At 50.5% G+C, this 22,857-nt stretch overlaps 11 protein-coding genes across 11 annotated transcripts; 3 read left to right on the plus strand and 8 right to left on the minus strand.

The window, feature by feature from the left end:
* Nucleotides 1-882: 882 nt before the first annotated feature.
* Nucleotides 883-4,343, minus strand: N7473_006347 (putative DUF814 domain protein; the record flags this gene model as incomplete). The annotated part of the gene is made up of 4 exons (XM_057152287.1): nt 883-2,470; nt 2,526-4,111; nt 4,183-4,251; nt 4,311-4,343. The coding sequence occupies 4 exons, from the start codon at nt 4,341-4,343 to the stop codon at nt 883-885; spliced, it is 3,276 nt and encodes a 1,091-aa protein (XP_057010092.1).
* Nucleotides 4,344-4,900: 557 nt separating this feature from the next.
* Nucleotides 4,901-5,579, minus strand: N7473_006348 (coatomer subunit zeta; the record flags this gene model as incomplete). Its single annotated transcript, XM_057152288.1, has 2 exons — nt 4,901-5,141; nt 5,215-5,579. The coding sequence occupies 2 exons, from the start codon at nt 5,577-5,579 to the stop codon at nt 4,901-4,903; spliced, it is 606 nt and encodes a 201-aa protein (XP_057010093.1).
* A 183-nt stretch (nt 5,580-5,762) lies between these two features.
* Nucleotides 5,763-8,916, minus strand: N7473_006349 (uncharacterized protein). The gene is made up of 3 exons (XM_057152289.1): nt 8,747-8,916; nt 7,609-8,542; nt 5,763-7,536 (listed from the first exon to the last, which is right to left on the minus strand). Exons 2-3 carry the CDS (start codon nt 8,252-8,254, stop codon nt 6,257-6,259), a joined length of 1,926 nt encoding a protein of 641 aa, XP_057010094.1. The 5' UTR covers nt 8,255-8,542; nt 8,747-8,916; the 3' UTR covers nt 5,763-6,256.
* A 720-nt stretch (nt 8,917-9,636) lies between these two features.
* Nucleotides 9,637-10,683, plus strand: N7473_006350 (60S ribosomal eL30 domain-containing protein). The gene is made up of 3 exons (XM_057152290.1): nt 9,637-9,746; nt 9,830-10,023; nt 10,109-10,683. Exons 1-3 carry the CDS (start codon nt 9,708-9,710, stop codon nt 10,248-10,250), a joined length of 375 nt encoding a protein of 124 aa, XP_057010095.1. The 5' UTR covers nt 9,637-9,707; the 3' UTR covers nt 10,251-10,683.
* Nucleotides 10,684-11,158: 475 nt separating this feature from the next.
* N7473_006351 (60S ribosomal protein uL16) lies at nt 11,159-12,207 on the plus strand (the record flags this gene model as incomplete). The annotated part of the gene is made up of 3 exons (XM_057152291.1): nt 11,159-11,203; nt 11,466-11,641; nt 11,757-12,207. The coding sequence occupies 3 exons, from the start codon at nt 11,159-11,161 to the stop codon at nt 12,205-12,207; spliced, it is 672 nt and encodes a 223-aa protein (XP_057010096.1).
* A 580-nt stretch (nt 12,208-12,787) lies between these two features.
* Nucleotides 12,788-13,209, minus strand: N7473_006352 (CFEM domain-containing protein; the record flags this gene model as incomplete). The annotated part of the gene is made up of 3 exons (XM_057152292.1): nt 12,788-12,858; nt 12,924-13,062; nt 13,117-13,209. The coding sequence occupies 3 exons, from the start codon at nt 13,207-13,209 to the stop codon at nt 12,788-12,790; spliced, it is 303 nt and encodes a 100-aa protein (XP_057010097.1).
* A 364-nt stretch (nt 13,210-13,573) lies between these two features.
* N7473_006353 (uncharacterized protein) lies at nt 13,574-15,629 on the minus strand (the record flags this gene model as incomplete). Its single annotated transcript, XM_057152293.1, has 8 exons — nt 13,574-13,688; nt 13,761-14,151; nt 14,216-14,522; nt 14,584-14,711; nt 14,780-15,037; nt 15,091-15,175; nt 15,239-15,315; nt 15,365-15,629. 8 exons carry the CDS (start codon nt 15,627-15,629, stop codon nt 13,574-13,576), a joined length of 1,626 nt encoding a protein of 541 aa, XP_057010098.1.
* An 857-nt stretch (nt 15,630-16,486) lies between these two features.
* N7473_006354 (uncharacterized protein) lies at nt 16,487-17,914 on the minus strand (the record flags this gene model as incomplete). The annotated part of the gene is made up of 1 exon (XM_057152294.1): nt 16,487-17,914. One exon carries the CDS (start codon nt 17,912-17,914, stop codon nt 16,487-16,489), a length of 1,428 nt encoding a protein of 475 aa, XP_057010099.1.
* Nucleotides 17,915-18,367: 453 nt separating this feature from the next.
* On the plus strand, nt 18,368-19,543 carry N7473_006355 (uncharacterized protein; the record flags this gene model as incomplete). The annotated part of the gene is made up of 1 exon (XM_057152295.1): nt 18,368-19,543. One exon carries the CDS (start codon nt 18,368-18,370, stop codon nt 19,541-19,543), a length of 1,176 nt encoding a protein of 391 aa, XP_057010100.1.
* Nucleotides 19,544-19,640: 97 nt separating this feature from the next.
* N7473_006356 (Dyp-type peroxidase) lies at nt 19,641-20,591 on the minus strand (the record flags this gene model as incomplete). The annotated part of the gene is made up of 1 exon (XM_057152296.1): nt 19,641-20,591. The coding sequence occupies one exon, from the start codon at nt 20,589-20,591 to the stop codon at nt 19,641-19,643; it is 951 nt and encodes a 316-aa protein (XP_057010101.1).
* Nucleotides 20,592-21,604: 1,013 nt separating this feature from the next.
* N7473_006357 (uncharacterized protein) lies at nt 21,605-22,741 on the minus strand (the record flags this gene model as incomplete). Its single annotated transcript, XM_057152297.1, has 1 exon — nt 21,605-22,741. The coding sequence occupies one exon, from the start codon at nt 22,739-22,741 to the stop codon at nt 21,605-21,607; it is 1,137 nt and encodes a 378-aa protein (XP_057010102.1).
* Nucleotides 22,742-22,857: the final 116 nt, after the last annotated feature.

The following is a 22,857-nucleotide window of genomic DNA, read 5'->3' on the forward strand; positions in this document are numbered from 1 at the left end:
CTTGAATTTGGGGGATAATGATAGGCTTGGATGCTGGAACGTGGCTGTTCAAATGTCTTTTAAAGCTTATAATGGACGATCACCCCTTGTAAAGTCCTGCAGCTGCATCGATATCACTGGACTGTTGTAGTTCGACGTCCTTATCGATGGAAAAAACTGCGCACGATAATGACGTCGGATGAGTCAGCATAGTCAGGCACAAACATGAAATTTGATCAGTTGGGTAGGAATCCATGGAGATAGAAATGAATAGGAAGATGATGGAAGAGAATTAAGATGCCTAGGAATGAAAAATGATGTGGCTTGTCACATTTAACCTGTCATATTGCCAGGGATTCCTGGTTGGGACCTAGCACCTTGCCACTTTGAGGGCGATCTTCCTACAGACTACAAACTACTCTACCTAACCTCAGTCCAACACAGATATGTTGGCTATCTTAATCACCAAGTAAAATTGATCATACAATGTTTTCTTGGCTATTGAAAACATTTTGTATGCTTTGTATGCAAAGGTTGAGTCATATCAACATGTCGTGGCTGAAGATATATTGTGGCTGTTCGCCTTAGATCGCGCCAAGATAAATAGATGGAGATTGTATATAGAACATCCATAGTTGTACCTACCTCATCATCCATATCTTGCAAGCAATATTAACGTTAACAGGTACCCGATATGCAGACAGTTATTGTCAGAGCATTAGCAGAATGAAAAAAAGAAGAAAAAAAAAAAAAAAAAAAAAAAAAAAAAAGCTCAAAACCATTGATCCACGCATAGACTGGAGGTACACATACCTACATATTCATGCCATCCATGATTCAACGCCTCTATACTTCCATAGTACCTAGTGTATACAGCCCTAATACTATTTCATCTGTTCATCTTTATTTCTTCTTCCCTCCCTTCCCACCTCCTCTCCCGCCACCACCTTTCCCACCCTTCCCACCACTCCCCTTCCCTTTATCCCCACCACCAGCACCACCACCACTCCCAGGCGTCATAATCCTCACCTTCCCAACAACCATCGTATTAATAATCTCCGTCTCCTTCCACCCCTTAATCAACTCCCCCTCCCTCGCCCTTAACTTCTCCGCCTCAACCCTCGAAATCCCCACATCCTCCGCATACTCCTTCTTCACCTTCCCTGTCGTCGTCTCCGACACCCACCGTCCAACAATCTCCTTGACAGCCTTACCCTTCTTCACAGCCCCAGGCTGCAATTTCACCTTATACTTGTACCGACCCAGTGCGGCCCAGGGCGCACAAACAGCAATCGCACCGAGAATTTCATCGTCTGGGGTGGGTGTGCCGACGAGCGCGGGGAGCCAGCTTAGATCGGCGGCTTCGGCGGCGGCGATTTCTTCGTTGTAGTCGTCGCCGCCTTCTTCGAAGTGGGCTTGGCGTTTTCGTTCGGCTTCGGCGGCGCGTTCGTGCTGTGCGCGGCGGCGGAGTCGCTGGGCTTCGGCTTCGCGTTCGCGTTGGGCTTTGGCTTCGGCGGCTTTGGCTGCTTTGGCGGCTTTGCCTTTGTTGGAGCCTAGTAGGCGGAGGGCGAGTTCGCGCTCTTCGTCGTCTTGTTGGGCGTATTTGGCTGCGGCGCGCTTGTCCTTGGCTTTCTTTCCCCGGGTTGGCGGGGTGCGCGATGTCGTAGATTCAGCCTCGCTTGGTTGGTAGGTGGGTTTGCCTTGACGTTGTCCGCGAGCTGCGAGCTGTGCTGACGAGGCTTCAGTACCTTCACCAGCCTGCTCTTGTTGCACGGATTCTATCTCTGCATCCTCTTTGTCCTCATCCTCATCTTCCGCCTCGGACTCGGGCTCAGACTCGGGTGACTGCTGGACAGGGAGTTCAGAATCACCACGCTGGAGGGGGTTTCTGGCTGGAGCTTGATCCTCCTCGTCTTCTTCTGCCTCTTCCTCGTCCGCAGATGCATCGTTGTCCTGTTTTTCATCTTCAGGAACCTCTTGAAGCGTAGTAGTAGCCTCTTCCACCGGAGCGACTTCTATAGCAGCCTCCTGCTCAGCCTCAACCGTCTCCTTGACATCCGCATCCACACTCTCGACAGGTACATCACCCGTCTCAAACAGTTGCTTATGATTCTTCACACTCTCCTGGCTAATCTGCCACAGAACAGCAAATCCCAGAACTAGCTGCGAGGGCGCAAGGAAGTTCTTCTCACCCTTTACCTCGAATCGGCCCGTAGGTAAGATGCCACCGCCCACTTGGGCAGTCTTGGAGACTTGGTGGGCATGCACCCACCACGCGGACATGACGGCCTTGGAGTCCCATGCCGTAGAGGTTGCCACGCACATGTTTCCTGCTTGCGAGAGGGTGCTTGGGGAGATGGGCGCGTCTGAGTTTCCGGTGCGGTTCTTGACGACGATTGGTAGGGCGCCTTCGAGGTCGGCGTGGATGAAGATGTCGCCTTTGTTGAGATAGCGGCGGTACAGGAGTTCGCTCTGCATTGCATCGCGGGCACTAAACTTGTGTTAGAAACTTGACTTGCCGAGCTGATTTTAATTGGAGTACATACCCAATAACCAAGTAGCCTTCCGAGGAGATGAAAAAGACAAATTTCTCAAACCAGAACGGCACACGGGCCTGGCGTAGAACTTGCTTTTCCTGTTTCAGACTCTTCTTGAGATCGGCCGTCACCTTCTTTTCATGACTCTTAAGAGCCTTGGAGGATGACTGAGCGGTCCTCTGCTGCTTCTCCGACGCCTGTTTCTTCTGATCGTAGTATTGCGAAGCATTTGCCCAAGGCGTCAAACCGAGGTCGATATCGATGGTTAACAATTTCGAGGTCGCATCTGCACGTCGCTGCTCCTCGCGCTTTTCGTTTTCCGAGTCCGACTCGGATTCATCGCTGGATTCGAGTTCTTCCTCTTCATCATCATCCTCGTCGTCACCGGCCTCTGCGAGCAGGAGAGTGACGGTATTCTCATACAGCTTCAACGGAAGCTTGATGATCTGCGCCACCGGGTTGCCCCGACCCTGTTCCATCTCAATAAGACGCGCAATCTCGCCCCAGTCCATACCCTGCGCGACAAGACCGTTGACGGCATCCATCGCCTCTTGAACCCGGTACATGTTGTCCTGAATAGCACCAGCCTTGCGGATATGAAGCTCCTGTGCATCTTTCAGCGCATCAATACGCTTCCTGTGCTCATCTCGGACAGATTCCAGCTTGCGCTTGGCTGCCTCTTCTTTCTCCGTCAGCCGGGATTCCAGACGCTGCGACTCCAGAGACGAGAAGTACTCGTCCACTGTGGCATTAAACCGGTCAAACTCTAGGATCGAGATTCCCAGCTTGCCCTCAAACTGCCGCGGCTTGAACGGGTGGAAATCCTCGTACAACAGGCCAGGCGTCTTCGAGGCACCCTCGCCATCAGCGGAAGCTCGCTTATCCTCCTTGGCAACAATATACCCTGGATGATTCTCGCCAACGCCAAAGCTATTCGAGACCCGCTGAGCCTCCTCAAGCACCTCCCGCACCTTCAGCAAGGCAGCTTCATCCCCCAAGACCTGATCCAGCGGCGTCGCCGGGTCAAATTCTTTCACCGCAAAAGCATGATCTAACAAAAGCGGGGGATACTCAGGAAACCCCTGAGAAAGAGCCTTCCGCAAAACATCCGTATTCTTCTTCTTCTTCATTTTCTTCGGCGCAGCCTCGTCACCAGCAAACAGCGCTTTAGCCTTCTCAAGCGTCTGCTTCACCCGCTCATCCGTGATATCCGGCACACCCCCATAATTCTGTTTATTCGTGACCGTATACTTCAATCCCAGTTTCGCTTCTTCGCCCTCGGCAGCGGTGACCTGTCGGAATAGCGCGATGATGGTATACTCGCGGTCCGTGACGATGATGTTGCCGCCCGCGAAGAATTCGAGGAACATGTGGTATGTGCCATCGCTGAAGGAGATGTCAATGACACGGTCCGTTCCGATCTGGGTTATACTGGTGATGCGTCGGGATTTGAGGAACTTGCGCATTCGCGTGACGAAGGGTGAGGGGGCGGACGCTGCGGTGCGGGAGTATTGTGTGACATGGGTGCGGAAGCCGGAGTCGACGATCAGTTGGCGCCGGTGGTCTGGCTTGGCGAGCTTGAAGAGGAAGATTCGCTGGAGGAGATGTTAGAAACATGCTTGTTTTCCCAGCTATAGCTTCGAGAGTTGTTGGGAATCGGACGTACGGAGGAGAGATCGTAGATGTTGGACACGCGGAGGTTGACCAGCTCCGCGGCCAGCTCCTGCGTGATGACCTGGTAGAATTGTAAGCTTTCTGTCTATATAACCACGATCGTTGATTGAGCGGCGATACCTTGACGTCTAGCGACGAGAATCTCTGCTTCATTGTGGGCGCACGAGTTGTTGAAAGAAAGGAATTTTCGAACGTGACGTATGCGGGGCAGGTACCGATCGGAGTCGGGCTCTCTTCTGGGACATGCGATTACCCACTTGGCAAGTATAAGCCAGGGTACTTCGGCAATTGACTCACATGTCATGCGCTAAGTTGATCTACTAATTCAATTTTCAACAAGATTCAATATTATGGGATCGTCTTTTTTCATTGCAGTCATCGGCATTTGCGCCAGTATTACCACGCAGACCACACAGGGCCGCAGCACCCCCACTTCACTGGGAAGGCCTTTGATGGACAAGATGCAGAGAGACAAAGCATACAACAAATCTATGAGAAGTGTCCACAGTCCCAGAAACAGCTAATGAGGACCAATAAATAAGAAACCATATCACGCCAGGACCAGCCAGGAAGAGAGCTCAAACAAAAAGAAGAATAAGAAGAGAAACAGCACGAATGCTCCGGGATGGACGAGCTCCGTGCCACACAACAGGCCACTCCACAATGAGAGAGAATAATCGAATCAACAAGTACAGGCTAGCGACATGCCTCTACATGTGTCGTAGACCCTCGGCCAGACGGCGCTTGCCAAACTCCCAAGCGTTCATGAGACCCTGCTCGGTCAGGTCGATATTCTTCATATTCGGCGCATCAGCGGCAGGCGCACGGCTGACACGAGAAGCGATCATAACAGGGTCCGTCTCAAGGATGATACCATCATCGATAGTCTCATCAATAGTAAGGGAAACGAGGTCGTAGTTCTCAACGATAGTGCGCTTGTCAGTAGCACCCCTATTAGAAGATCCCGTTAGTTTCAATCGCGCGCGCAACACCCCCAACTTAATCCAAAAAAGAAACCACGTACTTGAACAACATCCCCAGCGCATCCCGCAAAGACAACACAACATTGTACAACAGCACCTCATTCTCATCCGCACTTCCAACAACATAGAGCATCACATCGCTCTCCATCTTGAACACGACGATCCGGTTATCGTACAAGATAACATCACTGGTTGACTTATTCGTCTTCTCGAGAAGACCCTTCTCAAAGGCCCGCTGCTCCTTGACGGTCGGGTATGGGTTGGCGCCGGGGTAATCGGTCGAGTTGGACGCGGTGCCTGTGGGTGGGTGTGGTGCGGAGTAGTACTTTGTGAAGATGCGGGATCCGTCGTCCGCGGACATGACCAGGACCGCGTTGACGGAGAAGAGGGAGAGAGGGCCGGGCATGGTGAAGGTGTTTTGGAGAGTGGTGGTTGTGCAATTGGAGGAGGGCTCGTTTGGATTGTTGATGCGAGCTGGTGCCAGTCTGTCCGCTGGCGGAGGTCGCATTAATGTTGTTCCGGGTTGAAGATGGCTGCTGCCCGCAATAAGCAGTTTCAAGGCAAATGAATATTAGTTGACAAACCTTGAGTTCTAATCTTGGATAATTTTAAGAGGAAGAGATTATTTCAATCGCAGGTACTCGTAATATAGGAGGATGACACTTCGGCAGAAACAAAACGGCGAGGGTATACTATCTACATATCACAACTGAAAACATCAAGCATAAGGAACAGTTCCAACGTACCAATCGCATACATGTCAGAAATAGATAGGGAATACATGAAAATACTCCAGGGAAGTAACACCATGAAGAAAGAAAACAAAAAACCTTTACGCAACCAAAAAGGAAAATTAAACAAGAAGAGAAAAGACATTTCGAATTCAGATTTGGGAAGATCAACTCAGCACCTCACTCGAGGCCGAGTCATACATTTCAAGACATGAGGCATTATTTGCATCACAAAGAACAGGGGTATGATAACATGGTAAAGACAGTTTCGAGATCACATCAAGTCATCCAGAGCCACGTAAAGTAGAGCTTTGATCGGCGTTCGATTGATAGAACCTATCAAATTAAGAATCTAAGATGGAGGCTGCGACTGCGTCTGTGGCTGCTCATCCGGGTTGGTGGGACGGTTGAACCAACCCGGAATCCAGCTCGCGCGGTTGGCCTTTTTGCGAGCAGCTTCTTCCTCTTCTAGCTTCGCAGCATCGCTTACCAGGCGCAGGGGCCGCAGTTTGTTTTGCGTCATCACTGCGCCTGTGTAGTTGTTCATGCCACTGCTAGAGCGAGGAGGACTCGAAGTTGCCCCTGTTGAGCTAGTGTCCCCGTTAATATCGCTGATCACACTGGGCGAGCTGCTGCGTCCGCCACGATCAGGTTGGCTGGACATTGATGGCGCACGGCTGGAAATGTAACTGGCAGCGCCGGAGAACATGCTTTGGCGGGACCCGGGTCCCATCGCAGATGGGCTCATCGGTCCACCGGAGTTCCGACCGCGGTACATTGCTCCAACGACAGAGGCAGCGTTTGGATCGACCTGCTCGGAGCGAGTCCGACGGTGGCTAGCGCGAACTGACTGGGTTCGGATCGGGATGCTGGGTGCCGTATCTGGGTTCTCGTTGGCACTGGTGTGTGGCAAGGATGGAGGAGGCATCATGCTGGTTGGGCGCGATCGAGGTTGGGAGCGAGGAGGTCCCGCGATGGTAGACTTGGCCCGCTGGAGGAAGGACTGGGAGGGCCCATCATCTTTCTCTGGAGGTGTAGGCGGCAACTCCTTCTCCCCGGCCTTAGCGACCTTGGAACCACCTTCGTCCTCGTTCCGGTCAAGTACGTGTTCGAAGCCATCATGCTGCAGTACACGGCTGATGATCCGCTCGATGTAAAGGGTCAAAGCCTTGTTCTGATCTCTCAGAGCCTTAATTTCGGCCTCCAGCTTGCCACTAGCTTCGGTCTCTGGCGCTTCGTCCACAGACTCGAGTTCGTCTGCTAGAGAACCTAGACCACCGCTAGACTGCTTATCGGGATGGGCATGTTGCATGAAATCACCCTTAGTGAAATCTCCTGTGAGAGTCTTTTCGCTGAGCAAAAGTTGGTAGCTCTCGTTATCTTCCATGAGACGAGCATTCGCCATTCGAGCCTCCAAAAGCTCTTTCTCAAGCTCGCGCTGCCGACCCCCACCTGCGTTCTCCATCTCCACCAATTTGATCTGATGTTCGGCCAACTCGAGTCGCAAAGACTCAATCAGCTTATCCTTTTGGAGAAGAAGGTTGGAATTGTTTCGGGAGGGGCTGCGCTCAAGATGCGACGATGGGGCGAACTGGCCATCAACGTCGGGTGAAGATCTGTTGCGGAAGCTGGCTGTGTAAGAAAAGTTGCTAAAGTTAGCAAAGTTCTAGGCATTTGACCGACTTCACAGGCGGGGTTTCATACAGGATCTGGAAATTTGACGCTCACCCTCTGCGTTGACCGGCATGCTCTTCTGCGCCACCGAGTCCTTCAGGCGCTGGATAGTGGCCTGTAACTCCTCCTCCCGACTCGTCTGCTGCTCCTTCTCCTGCAGCATCGCATTCCGCTCCAACTCATGGTTTTGCTCGAGATCCCGGATCTGGCGAGCCTGATCCCGAAGCTCGCTATTCAACGCCTCCAGTCGAGTATCCTTCTCATGAGCTTGGTCCTCCAACTTTCCCTGCTCGCTCACAGCCTCGTCGAGGCGCATTTGCAAAACACCGAGTTGTTTCTGATATTGTTCAGAGGCCGTCTCAGCCTTCTGAAGCTGCGCCCGCAGGTCTTCGATGAGGGCGGCATTTTGAGCCCGCGCCTCCTCGTCGGAGGGGTCGTTGTTGATCCGCGGGACGTTGGACATGCTCAGATTCGATCGGCCGGGTTTTCTTGCAGCGGCGCGGGCAGAGACAGGTGTAGAACCTCTTAAGGATGGCGAGCGGTTGAGGCCGTTGGTTGCGGCGCTGGGCGAGCGTGCATGTCCTCGTGTTGTGGACCCGTTGGTTGAGGGCGGATCTGCGGTCGATGATTTGCTGGAACTGCCGGGGGTTCCAGGCTTGCGAGGTGTTGCTGACATCGTGCAGGGTCCCGGGGCCCGTGGCACCGATGATTGTATATAAAAAGCAAATGGGGCGGATCCGATCTTGGAGAATGACCCTCGAGAGTCCGAAAATAGACTGTTGTCCGGGGAGTGTGGAGGAAAGAGGGTGAGAAGGTGTGGTGGTCGTAGTCAATTGGGGGAAGCGGTCAAAAAAGACGAGTGGGCCGCCCTACCGTAAAGTTGGTTTAGGTTGTGTTATGCTTCGGGGTGGATGCGATGATGCCAGGATTTCTGTATTGACAGGAGAGATTGGCGGGAATGCTGCTGGTGCCGTCAGAGATTGATTGCAAGCCACATGGCGAATGGAAGCCGTAGAACCATTCGAAGACAGTGCGGTATTCACAGAGCGCAGTCTGGAATGGGGGAGAAAAAGGGAGGAATTTGGGAGATGGGACGATGGCAGAGTCAAGAGACTAACAATCGAACACACTTTATTTTGCTGCGGAATGCGATGCGGGATCTCCTTACTCTGTATGGATGGAGTAACACACTGGACTCTGTACTCTAAAAATACCAGAGCCGACACGGTGGTTTCTGGGGCCAGGGGAGGGATACGAGGCTGAATCGTCAAGATACGAAGCTGAAGAAAGTCAAAGATCAAAGATGGAACAAGAGGAAACCAACAAAGGGGTTTTACATCAGGACTAAAGACTAAAAGATAATGAGGATCGTCTCGAGAGGAGCGGGCAGACGTTTTCGAGGATAACAAACTGCGAACGGCCGGGACCCTGCACGTTGGCCCAATACAGTAAATTGCGTTTCATACAATGGGAACCCGGACAACAGTTCAAGCTTATACTTTAGATATTAATAGATGTACCAACAGACTTCATCCACACTGATAAAATAGCACTTAGGTAGAAAAGTTTTATAGAAAACAGAACGTTGATCTATCTATGACTAGATTTTTATTTTACTAGAAATATATGATGAGATTCGCAGCAAATGAGATGGGTAAATTACGGGATCATCGCCGCCCCAGGCATGTTTCCTGTCGGTTTCAGACTGGCTCCACAACGGTACAGATCACGTGATCTATAAACGGACAGTGGGGTTCCATATGTTGAAACCCGACAGATTTTCAAGATTATCCTAACAGTCATGAGTTGGAAGATATGCTAAAAGATGATACCTAAGCTATCAGGAAAGATAATCCGAAGGATGTTTAGAAAGATCTTTCAAATAAGAATAATTGAAGCATGTCCGGTAGGTCCGTTTCTCTGTTTTCTAGACTCAGACTGTAATCTGGACTCTGCAGGCGGTCAGTACACGGCGCGGAATAATGTGTTTCTCCGAAGCTTCCCGCACATTTCTGCAGTTTGGCTTCAATCGCGCGGCTTCTCTTCTTTCCCTATCCACGCCGGCCGGAGCGCATTTCACTACTACGTTTTAAAAAAACATTTGAGGTCTTGTACTTCAAAGCGTAAAGATGGCCCCCAACAAGAAGTCTAAGAAGGGTTCCGACAACGTGAGTTAACCCCGTCAAAAAGCATTCATCGACGCGATCGCATTTAAAGATTCGATATCAAATTGCTAACCCTACTATTTTAGATCAACTCCAGGCTCGCCCTGGTGATGAAGTCCGGTAAGGTCACCCTCGGCGCTAAGTCTACCATGAAGACTCTGCGTTCTGGCAAGGCCAAGCTGGTCATCATCGCTGCCAACACCCCCCTCTCCGCAAGTCGGAGCTCGAGTACTACGCTATGCTGGCCAAGACTCCTGTCCACCACTTCTCCGGCAACAACGTGAGTCGCTCTACGACACCATTGCCACAATCGCGCATGTCATTATGTGGCACAGCAGGATCAACTTACTAATACCCACCCATAGATTGAGCTTGGTACCGCCTGCGGTAAGCTGTTCCGTTGCGCCACCATGGCCATCCTCGATGCCGGTGACTCCGATATCCTCACTGGCACCCAGTAAATGGGCAGACTTTGTGATGCGGAGTGGGGGAGGCGGATGCCTGTGAATGTCGTTGGAATGGCGTGTGGTGAATGCCCGCGGAGGAATTGCGGCCCATCCCCCACATTGCTGGGTCCGCCGATAGATTCTGGAGGATTTGTTTTCTCTCTCTTCAACTTTGTCAGTCCAGTGCGTGTTCCCGTCTGGCGTGGGGGTCATGCACTGAGTCAACGAAGCTGAGGAGAGATACAATAAAGCCTCCAGAACCCGTCGGCGGACCCAGCAATGTGGGTGGCCAGCTGGAGACAGCAAACCCCAGACAGAGCAGGCAGTGCTATGGACGATTATCGCCTCAATCGCGCATTTGCAGGGAATCAGCGAGCAAATGTGTTTCTGCATTGGGTGTGACTGTCATGAAGAGGTTCCATGGAGGGGTTTGTTGTTTAGATTAACTATGAGATCTCCAAGAAACCGCCCACCAACGGGCATTTACCGATCCAGTGGACGAGTACAAAGTACTCTATCTCATCGATCTGATTAATCAGTAGGAAGACCGACGGAGATTGTAGTCATCGGGGAGATTTATAAGCCGAGAGTACTTCGTCGAGTCATATCGTAAGCACTAGAAGTGACGCATGGCCCCCAATGAGCATCCCTCACATGTTATCATATGAAGTACTATTGCTCTCGTCCTATCATACTTGCTGATCATCTTTAAAGAGTCACTCTGACTCGACTATGGAGTACAAAGTAACCCGAACCGGCTATGAGCACGCCAAAGTGGATCTGTTGTGATCCACTCTGATTGGCCCGCTCACTAGGGCTTAGGGCTTCGCCACTTTGCTGCTTGGAAATCAAACAATCCCGTGACCCGCCCGTTTTCCCTTCTTTTTCCCCTTCGATCCCTCGACACCCAACGACATCCAACAACCCAGTTCGCAGGAAGTGCATTTTCGCCAATTTCCAGCACTCACAATGGCTCGCCGTCCCGCCCGCTGCTACCGCTACTGCAAGAACAAGGTGCGTTGCCGATTTCGAGAGTTCGATGATTTTTTTGTGTGCGGGAGGCTCGGTTGTGGGGGAAGATAGGCGCATGAAGCATCACCCCTCGCGGTCATCAACGAGAGCGCCGGAAGATGCTGAATGCCAGGAAGTATCTGTTACTGGGACTGGATATAAGAAATCTGGGAGAATTTTGAGCTTCTCGAAATGGAGAATGATGAAATTCTGCATGGCTTGGCAAAGGCATTATTTTACTGACATCTTCTCTCCTCATCTCTAGCCGTACCCCAAGTCGCGCTTCAACCGTGGTGTTCCCGACCCCAAGATCCGCATCTTCGATCTGGGTCGTAAGAAGGCCAGCGTTGACGACTTCCCCACCTGTGTGCACATGGTCTCCAATGAGTACGAGCAGCTGTCGTCCGAGGCCCTCGAGGCCGCCCGTATTTGCGCCAACAAGTACGTTTTCTCCATCTCCATTCTGCCCATCCGCTCGACTCCTCGATTCTGACCACCGAGAACGAAATTCCTACCATTTCCCAAAACCAACCAAATTCTAACCCTCTTCGTTTAGGTACCTTGTGAAGATCGCCGGTAAGGAAGGTTTCCACATGCGTGTGCGTGTCCACCCCTTCCACGTCATCCGTATCAACAAGATGCTGTCGTGCGCCGGTGCCGATCGTCTGCAGACCGGTATGCGTGGTGCCTTCGGTAAGCCCCAGGGTACCGTCGCCCGTGTGAACATTGGCCAGATCATTCTGTCCGTCCGCACCCGTGACGCTCACCGTGCCACCGCCCTCGAGGCTCTCCGCCGTGCCATGTACAAGTTCCCTGGCCGCCAAAAGCTCATCGTCTCCAAGAACTGGGGCTTCACCCCCGTTCGTCGTGAGGACTACGTCCAGCTCCGCCAGGAGGGCAAGCTCAAGCAGGATGGTGCCTACGTCCAGTTCCTCCGTGGCCACGGTCTGATCGAGGAGAACATGCGCCGCTTCCCCGACGCCTACGAAAACCTGTCTCAGGCTTAGATGGAGGTTGTTTGGGTTTGATCCAGAATATGAATTCAAGAACGAAAAAAATTGAAGTTCGGATGTTACTCTTAAAACCTTCTTTCCTTCCTGCCTGTTACAAATGTTCCTTTTCCTCGACCTACCTAGCTTGATATCTTTCAGTCTCGTGCGAATGGAGTTTATTCCAGGGGTTTAAAAATGTTTTTCGTATTTGTAGTATGTTGTAGTGGACTGTATCCTGTAATCTGAACGGTGATCTATTCTCTGTACGTCCGATCCCATACTTGGAGACTCCACTTGAGTTTCAATTAGCTTTGCCCAAGGCAATCGTAGCTTGTCCCGCGACAAGAATCGGCCCCTTTAGAATCTAGGCTGGTATCTACTCGACTAGACAATCTATCGAAGGCCATCGGGTCTCTGGTAGAGTCAAGTCCCTTGGTCGGGAGCATGGATCTACTGCACGACATACCAAACAGCTAAGCTAAACTTCAACTTGAGGCCTCCCTTACATTACTCTATAAACAAGATCATTCATAGGAAGGCATATTATTCAATAAATATTATATCCAATATCTCAATAAACACCTTATGTGCCGAATCAAGACCGCGAACAATCATCACTCTTGCTAGGTGGCGTCCCACAACGTTCTTCATGAAGCTCCTGCGCCTCTATCAACGTTCGAAGTATTAGCTGGTGACCCTCGCACAATTTGTCCGGAACAGGTTGATCATACCTTCTGCATCCTCCGCCGTGCAAGCATCCTTCAAACACACTTGCACCGTATCCCTGAATGCAGGGCTTGTGCAAGTACACGCCGTGTCATACTGGGAGATACATCCCGCGACAGCTGCAGCTTCGGTCAGACATCGGTTCTGCGTGGTGTTAGTACGAGTGGTCTTTGTTGATGTTCAATTGAGAGATAGTACCAAGCAGAGGCTGACACCGTCATTGATGATTGCGATCTCGGCGGCGGTCATGGATAGGAAGGCTGCCAGTGGGAGGAAGATGGAGAGCTTCATTTTGAGGATAGATTGGAGAGGTATTAGGGTCAGGAATTGAGATTGGTGTATGAAGGTGGGAACGAGGGGAGAGTTCTCCGAAGATAAATAGTTCGTTTGAATGAACATTACTGGGGCATAGTATGGTAGAGTAAACAAGTGTTGATACCCGGGAGATGAGTGGTGGTATGGGATCGCCGGCGAGGAATGTAGCGGCTACTACATGCCCAGACCAGACCCCTTGAAATGTGAAATGGGATTGTTATCGATAAACAAAGATAGGTCTTGCAAGTTCTTCTATCTAAATAGATTGGAAAGTCTTCAATCAAGCTGTAGCGCGAAGACTATACCGACCAGATAGAAACCATTCATCCGATGATTTCAACTAATCCTTCAACACGTCCAAAACGTTACGACCCCACGATCTCTTTTGTAAAGTATCCTCCTCTTCAAGGGACCGCCGAAGTCTTCCTGAAAAGTCAATGCTATCAAGGGGCACCCTGTAAACAAAAGTCGAGGGGTAAGTTCTCAGCCAACCTTGAATCGATTCCACAGAAGGAAAGTAGACTTACCACTTAGTCTTAAACCACCACTTATACCCACCAAACATCGCAAAGAACACCGGAATGCTAATATAAGACGCAATAAACGACTGATAGTTGAACGGAGTCTCAAAGACCGTAAAACCCTGAATCAATAACAGGAAAATATTGAAAAGGAAATTGCCCCAGTAGATCGAGATGTGACCCGGTGCTGTAAAGGGAAAGGTTTTGACATCAATGTCTTTCCTTTTCGCGGCTGCGCGCACTCGGAGCTGTACGAATGTTATCACGGCCCAGGCAATGTAGGCCGCTGTACCCCCGAAGGAGGTGAAGTAGGAGAAGAGGCTGCCCGCGGTTGTTTGGAGGGACATTAGACCGAGGAAGCCCCACATATTTGAGAAAAGAATAGCCACGTATGGGACTGGAAAAAATCATTGGTCAGTGTATCACAGGTCTCGGGGGAAAAGGGTTGAGTGGGAATATACCTCCTCTGGCGGTTGTAATTGCGAAGAACGAGGGAGCTTTGCGTTTCAAGGCTAGCGAGTATAAGGTTCGAGATTGGATGTAAACGACTCCGTTAGCGGCCGACACAAATGCAATGAGGATTATAGCGTTGACAAAATGGGCGGATGATTTCCATCCAGCAAGAGTGAAGCCGATAGTAAATGGAGAAGAGGCCGTTTTGGATCCTGGGTGGACTAGGTCGTCTGATGTAGATGGGCAGATCAGGCCTTGGAAGAAGGACATGCCAATAAACACGACAAGGATGCGATAGAGGATGGAATTCGTAGCCTGAATATGTTGTCAGTGTTTTCTTGTGTTTGCATGCTGTACTTGGTTATTCCTGACTTACTCTAGGGACGTCGCGCTGAGGGTTTTTAGACTCGCCTGCTGCCACAGACACGATTTCGGTTCCAACATAGTAGGCAGCTGCCATGACGAAGACCTGGCCAAAGCCATTGACTCCATTCTGAATAGGGCCTGAGTCGTTCCAGTTCGTTAGTACTAGTTCCTTTCTGGAGAAAATAGTTCCTAACAGGATGACATACCGTAAGGTTCTTTCCAGTATCGAAATCCGACATATCCATTACCAAATGCACCAACATTGGCAAGGATGGAGATGAAGAAAAGCACAATCAGCGAGAGAAACTTGAACATGCCAAAATAGTACTCTATCTCTCCGTAGAAATTGACTCCCATAGTTGTGAGTATGGAGAAGAAGACGAAGATGAGGATATACCAAGCCCAGACAGGTACGGCTGTCTCGGGAATCCAGAATTGGAGGAAGACGGTTGCATTGTTCCAGTCTGGTAGTTTATCAGCTTCCATGATTTATCAAAAACTGTCCCCTTTTACTCACCCGAGGCTAGAAAAACGCTCCACATGAAGTAGTACAGCCATGATACAGCAAAACTGAGTGCTGGATCCACGAATCGGTCACAGTGCTGCCATTAAGAAGCATTGTCAGAAAATTAAGTCAATCAAAAGTGTCAACTATGCAGTCTCACCTCAACAAAACCGCCATGAACTGGAAATAATGTAGCAACTTCACCAACACTCTGCATCAATATCCACATGGAGGCTCCTGTGGCCGAATTAGCTTCAGTTCACATTTCCCGCACCCTCGTACATACCAACGACAGAGAATCCAATAAGTAAACCCAACGGACCAGCTTCATAGATTCCATAACCCAGGCCATAGAAACATCCAGGTCCAATAATACTGCCCAGGGCGATGATCACAAATTGGCGACCCTTCAGACCTCTCCGAAGACCATCCTCGATAACATCACCCGAGATATCACGCACAGGCTCGCTGCCATCATGCGTCTCTGGTACCGCAGACACATTCGTGATTGTATTATCTTTGCCTTGGATTGAACTTGATGAACTCGACATCCTGCCTTAAGACTTGAAGCTTGATGTAGTGGAATTGGCATTCTGCAAGGCCAAGCTTTTCTTATACCTGGCAGGCTGGAGATACTGGCGACACCCGATTCACCAAAGCACACCACCGTACTTGTCCACATAGGGTCATTTATGCGAAGAGCAGCTGAAAGTGGGGTTCGGCATCTGCGACTGGTAAATGTGCGGCATATAGATCTACCTTAATGGACGTACATCTTGTAGGGCGTCGCGCTTAAGCATCACGTCATTGAGGAGTAGAATTTGCCAGACCAGGAAGCGATAAACATGAAGCAGCACGAGATCAACTGAACTCCGAGAGGAATATCCTGTCGGAAAAAAAGCATGACTAGCGTTTTATTGCTTGTATTAAGCTTGACGGCCACGGGCCAGGCCATAAATGCACATGGGGCAGGGGTGTTGGGATTAGATCTCGTTCTGTTACCCATGGATGGAATCGCTCAAAGTGTGATAGTGACGGGGTACCGAAGCACTGGAACGCTAGTTCATGTCACCAATTTGTCGTAATACCACGCGAGAATGGCGATTTCTATGACAGCTCCGCACCGGGTGGTGAGATCTAGATCTGAACAATTTTGTCCATTTTGGATGGAAGAGAAACCTTAATTGGGAAGTATACCACGATATCGAAAATTGCCTCGGCGAAAATGGCAATTAGAGAATGTTGAACTCTGCGTTGATATTCTGATTAGTATTAGCTACGTACATGTCAACGACGTTGTTTAATCTCTGTTCAAGAATTGCTACAGTAGTATATTCCGTCTCCTGATCTCAATCGAAACGAGCACAATTAACTAGACCATTGATCTCGTTAAAGGTATACTTGTCGCTCAATTAGCGACGGCTGCCACAACACCCTCTTCCTCGCTTTGCGAACCAGTAGACTTTGGTGCCAGCCTCTCAAATTTACGCACAACCTGCAAAGTAGCATAGTAACTAAACGGCAAAGCCAAAAACCACAGCCCAAAATTGATGCTCGCCGTCGCAATCAATGCGGTAGGCACAGCCTGGACACCAAATCCCACAGCAACACCCGCAGTCTCGATTCCCCGAAGCAGCGAACTGTATCGAATCTGATCCCCTGGCGAGTCCGAAAGATTACTGATGCACCAGTAAATATAGTTCTCGACTAAGCCGAGACTGATCCGCTCGAAGAGGTAGAGCCCGAAACCACGACCGAAAGCACGTTGGTCGCCCCAGTCCAAGACGGGGTTGGTATGTCGGTATTCGTTTTGGATGATGACTGCCCATATCCACGTTGCGCTGTTCAATAGCGCGATGAGAGTGAACGTGATGATGGCGCGGTGCTTGCGACTTTTAAGCCATGGGAGATCGACGAGGGAGCCGCCGAGCCAGGTTGCTAGGGTACCGACTACGGCGGACATGAAGCTTCCTAGTGCTCGGGATCGGACGGTGAAGTAGGTGGCAAGGTATGTACCGGGGTAGGCTTGGATCCATCCAAAGTACCAGAACAGTGGCACGAGAAGTAGGATGGACTTGCTTCTCAGCAATCGCCACATAGTCTTAGCCTCCTCTTTCCAATGAATGCCACGAGGGGCTTCCATCTTGGTGCCATCATCTCGTTGCACTTTCTCCGGATTAGAGAGAAACAATCCAAACACAAGACCTAAACATTGAATCGCGATGAAAGCAAGATATGTCTGATATCCAACTTTACCACGATGATTGACCTTATGATTGATACCCAAAGAGACAGCACCACCGATGATATTGCCGAAGTTACGAAACGTAAACCACGTCGCGATATAACGACCACGTTTATGTTGCTCAGGGTATCCAGTTGCAATAGCACCTTCAACACTCCAGAAGAACCCCGCGCTGAGACCACATGTCACGGAGCCCAGGTACACAAGCCAGGTTGCACCAGTGCGATTGTTGAGGTATAACCCTGCCGCGTACAGCGGATACCCAATTGACCCAAGGGCGAGAGTCCAGCGAAAGCCGATGATGTTGGTAATCCACGGCCCCGCAAAACATGTTACGGTCATGAAGGCGTAGAGCAGGGCGTTCGCGGCGTTGACTAGGTCGGGACTTTGGGACCCACCTACTCCGAGGCCGTTCATGGCACTCCATATTCCCGGGGCACAGAAGGCGCAGAGGCCGACTATGAGGATTTGGAAGAGTGTGCTTCGGAAGAAGGGTGGTCGAGATGCATTTTGGGGAGTGTTTGGTTTATCCTCGTGGACTGTTGAGATATTGGTTTTTATACCAGGATCTACCTTGGAGGGAATAGTCATGATGGGTATAACAAAGAATTTGCACGGAAGATGGCTAGCATAGTCGGGAACTGTCCGAAATAAATTGTACGTTTAAATATTCGACCGGGGTCTAGCTTATCGTTCGATATATCCGGCACATTGCCGACGTTAGACCTGTTCTCCCCGCAAGCACGCATGTCCACGCCAGGATGGCACAATCAATCCACAGCCTCGGGAGTCATCTTGGCATACAACAATTTCCGGGCACGGAAGATATGAGATAGGCAAGAGGAGTCTCATGCTCGAGCGTTCGGCAAATATGTTCCGATAAAATTGTCGTCATTTTGGTGCAGATGAGGAGGGGTTTCTCCTCTTTTACTAGGATCATGCAGCGTATTTAAGTCGGATGGTCCGACAATCATCGCCCTATTTTGCACAACCACATATTCCATAAACAACACTTCAGTTCTATTAAATATCTAAGTGGAAAACATGGCGACAGCTACAGAGCACCTCCATGTCGAAAAGCTGCATATCAGCGACACAGACTCATCCATCGTCTCCTTCGAACCCTTCGAGCTACCAGTGTCCAACCAGCGCATCCTGGGATCCCCTCATCCCAAAGATACCGTGACCCCCCTCGCCCTGCGTCTCACAGAAGAGTCTCAAAGCCCCAGCCTTGACGCTATTGTGGAGACCATCAAATCTCTCCAAGAACGAGACGGAACTTTAACCAAAAAGCTCGCCCGCCACGGCACCCTCCTCTTCCGCGGTCTTCCCATCCATAACGCGGAGGACTTTAGCAAATTCGCCCATTCCTTCGGATACAAACCACACGAGATCATCGGTATAGTCGTGGATAGACCACTTCTCGCACCGAACGTGGCACCCGCGAATGAAGCGCCCAAGGAAGTTCTGATATACAACCACAATGAGTCCCCGCAGGTACCCCATGCGCCGGAGTATATCTTCTTTTATGGGCATCATGTCCCTGAAAAGGGCGGCGAGTCACCTATTTCTTCTTCGCTGGAGCTGTTTCACCGTGCACAGCGAGAGATTCCCGAGTTTATTGCTGAGCTTGCGGAGAAGGGGATCCTGAGTCGTGTTACGTACAAGTATGAGAAGCAGTATGAAGGCGGTTCGACACTTAAACAAGCCTTTGGGAAGGACATTGTTGATGGAGACTCGGAAGAGACGAAGCGATCCAAGATAGAAGCGCAGATTGCGCGGTATGGACGTGGAAAGTATACGACGTGGGAGTGGACGGATGACGGACTTGTTTTGACGCATCGACTTCCTGTGATTAGGACGCAGCAGGAAACTAATTTGCCTACGCTGTTTACCGGGCTGGCGTCGTATTGGAAGATGAATCAGGTTAACGCGGGTGGGAGGAAGAATGTCACGCAGCAGATTTATGGGGATGGGAGTGTTATTCCGGAGAAGTATTTGGAGCATTTGGCGAAGATTACGGATGAGATTCGTGTGCTGCATAAGTGGCAGAAGGGGGATGTGTTGGTTTATGATAATGCGATTGCCCAGCATGGGAGAGAGCCGTGGGAGGGGGAGCAGTCGGATCGTGTTGTGTTGGCAAGTCTCTTTGATGGGAAGAATGTGCCTGGTCCGTATGGGTTTGGGGACTGGGCGAAGGTTGTGCAGGCTTTGGATTAGATTGAATTTGTATGTAAGTCGAGATTCCGCATATGCAGAAGTGTATGGTGACTTTTGTAAACTCTGATGATATGTGCTATATGGGTAGACTGGGGTTTCATTCCGAGTCTAGGCTGGCCAGTAAACTCGCAGACGGTGCAAAGAATGTAGTCCCAGTCAATGGAGTAGAGAAATCCAGGATGCGATCATGCAGTCCAGGAGGATATCCAACGAACATCCGCTCCAACATCTTCTCAATAACCCACAGCCGGCGCGTATACCCAATAAAGTACGTGCCAAACTCCCCAGAACCAGGTGATCCGAATGGCATATTATCACGCAAGATATCCTGTTCATTGCCATTCTCATCCTCAATCGTGTTGAGGGTCTTGTGTGACCGCTGTCCCGACTCGGCATCGTCAAGTTCCACGTTATCAATCTTGGTCCGCCCAATGATCTTCTCCTGCATCTCCGTAGGTAGAGACTTCCAGGACTCTAGATCATGCACGTACTTCTGAATCACGATGTAACTACCTCCTTGAGCATATGTATCTTCCTCTGCGACGAGGATAGATTCAGGCACTGCCGGGCCAATGGGATTGGCTGTTCCGTCCACGAAGCCGAGAAGATCGCGGACATCAAAGTACCGGAAGCCGACAGTCTCATCAATCAAAGACACCGAATCTCCAAGTTGATCCATCAATTGTCTCTCAAACTCGAAGCAGATATCCCGTCGCTCTGATCGGATGTGGAATAGCAAATCGCCAGGCGTTGAGACGGCCGTGTGCTTGTCGCCCTTAATCTCCTTGAACGGGCGGAGCTCTGCAGGTCTAGGTAGACCTGTCAGTTGGTCCCAAATATCGCTACCAATGCCGACCGTGCAGGCGAATTGGGAGTTCAGGTCGCGAACGGAGACATTCTTGGCGAGACCGTCTAGTCCAGCGAGGACGGACCGGATATTCTTGATGGAGTCTGGTTTATTGGTTGCTGATAGAACGAGGAAGGTCGCTGACGAGGTGAGCGGTGCATCGACACGCTGAGATTCGATTGGAACGCGATGGGTGCTCATGGTGGCCTTGGACAATGTGGGATGGAGCTGGCAAGGGATGGGGCGGGTTAAGACCCGGCTTTTTGGGTTCAATCGCGCGGAGAAACCTCTAGAGTGCTTGTAGATAAGGATAGAAGGCGGTTTCTGTAAGTATACTGGACCTTTTGGCCGAATGGTACCTCGAAGCGCAGTATTTAAGCAGGTCGATGCGGACGGTCCAAAGCTGCGCATGGTTATGCCACGTTCTGCCTGCGATGATAAAGTAGAGTCTCGCAAGACACTGGCCCGAGGCGAGGGTGAAGGCTGATTATTCTACCCACGACATGATTGGATGATGGGGTGGAATGCGGGGAGAAGCTCCGATACGAGTGGTTGATGATGTGGTTGATCTCGCTGCACTGGGTGAGCGGATGGAGAAGGTGGTGAGGTCACTCGGCCAGAAACGGCGATTCGCAGGCGCTAACGACAGGCGTTAACTTGTCAGCTTGGTCAATTATCTGATCAAATCACGATCTGATTGGCCCTCATGGGAAGTCAGTAAGCTAACCAGAAAACGGTAATACTACCGTCCAATGATCTTGCAAACCTGCTGTTTTGCCGATATGTGGTGCTTATTGCTGAAATGAAGGACTCTCATTGGCTGCTTTCATCTATAAACGAATCCTAATTGTGAACTGCTCTTAGTATCCATCAACAATCAAATGCGTGACTTGATGTGTTCCTGCTTAGCATGATGTTTGTCGCGGTGGGGAAACCGAAGAATGTGTGCGTGAGATTTAGGTCTAATATGACAAAGTCGATCACGTTTTTTGATACTAATGACTAGGATGTGGTGCTCTACGTGAGTGTTGGTTTGAGCCTAGATACGTGAGGCTTGATGAAAATACCAGTTGGAATCAACATAACATAAAGCAAATCTCGTAATGATATGTCATAGAAATGAGGAAAGTGCAGTTTCTTATCATCGTCTAGCAATTTCAGTCCTCTCATGATTAGAAATTCCGGAATTGAAGGAATCAAAAGGGCTGATCAATTCATGCATTGAAGAACAATGCAGAAACAGCCATCAGCGCCATCCACATGGGGCTCGGCAAATCATTCAGAGTAGCCGACGACGACTTGGTCGGCGTTGGAGTAGCGGACTGCGTTGCCGTAGCTGGTTGACTGGGTACACTAAGCATGGCATCCTTATTGAATGTATCAAGGCTGACAGGGAAACCCCAGCGATTAGCCGCATTGAAATAAATGTCTCCACTATCATCAACATAGATCATAGCGGCCTGGAAGAATGGCCTTCCCAAGACTACTCTGCCCGAGTTAGTCGTCGTGCATTGGTCGGAGTTTGTCAACTCGGCCGGGATAGGAATCTGCAGCTCGCTATAGGTGTTGTCACCCGCAACTCCCGGGTTGAGAGTAATGGAAATGTTCGCACCACAGTACTCTTTGGAGGGAAGCATGATAGTGTTCAAGTTGAAATCGAGGGTCGCGTCGTGGTTGGGGTCGACATCGCCGGCCTTGGAGTTGCCGAATGGAGTGGACGGGGTGATCTTTGAGCCCTGGTCACCGGCCACGTCGCCCTGGAAGATGAACTTGCGAAGGCTCACTGTTCCAACGGACTGTTTGCCCGTTACGAGTAAGGTCACGTTACCACTTGAGGTTCCTTGCGTAGGCGTCCATTTCTCCGAGAAAATGCGGTTCTTGTCGAAGTATCCTCCGAGCACGAAGGAGCCGTTCCACGAGTTGCCGTATCCCAGGTTCAGACTGAACGGAGTAATAGGTAGAGTCACGTTCTGGCTGCTGGGGCCTCCACTTTGCACACTCAATGAAGTGGAGTTACTGAGCTGGATCCCAGAGGCGCCTGGAACAATTACTAGCTGTTCATTGCTGGCCCCGACGGGTGCGATCGCATCCACAGCAATAGCGGTGCTTGTGGAAGTGCTTGTCTCGATAGCCCCGAGAACGACGGGCACCTTGGTCGGTTTACCTCCCGACTGGGAGATGTTGATACCCCAAGGAGCACCAGTAGCCGTCGGTCCCGTCAAAGGAATCACCCAGGCATTGGTGCTAACAGCAGCAGTCGCAGTGCCACTGGAGAAAGGGTTCTCAGCCTCAACAGCGACGGGAAGCAGAAAAGCCCCAAAGAAGGCGAAGGCACGTGAGCGATCAGGCATAGTGGGCCTCAGGCTCTCGCGGGGTGGAAATAGAATCTGAGAATCGCCCAGCAGGTGGGAATCTTCGCACTTTTGACTACTAAAAGCCGCATCAACCCAGTGATATCATAGCCTGA

Source organism: Penicillium subrubescens (assembly GCF_028828155.1).
Source record: "Penicillium subrubescens strain IBT 31985 chromosome Unknown utg000004l_segment0_segment0, whole genome shotgun sequence".
Classification (NCBI taxonomy): Eukaryota; Fungi; Ascomycota; class Eurotiomycetes; order Eurotiales; family Aspergillaceae; genus Penicillium; species Penicillium subrubescens.

What these genes read in the sequence shown, in the direction of transcription:
- N7473_006349 (XM_057152289.1), bottom strand. Translation starts at nt 8,254, where the DNA reads ATGTCAGCAACACCTCGCAAGCCTGGAACCCCCGGCAGTTCCAGCAAA. An exon ending in GCGTCAAATTTCCAGATCCT is followed by an intron (nt 7,537 to 7,608) that starts GTATGAAACCCC and finishes TTTCTTACACAG; the next exon opens with CCAGCTTCCGCAACAGATCT.
- N7473_006350 (XM_057152290.1), top strand. Translation starts at nt 9,708, where the DNA reads ATGGCCCCCAACAAGAAGTCTAAGAAGGGTTCCGACAAC. An exon ending in CTAAGAAGGGTTCCGACAAC is followed by an intron (nt 9,747 to 9,829) that starts GTGAGTTAACCC and finishes CTACTATTTTAG; the next exon opens with ATCAACTCCAGGCTCGCCCT. An exon ending in ACCACTTCTCCGGCAACAAC is followed by an intron (nt 10,024 to 10,108) that starts GTGAGTCGCTCT and finishes ACCCACCCATAG; the next exon opens with ATTGAGCTTGGTACCGCCTG.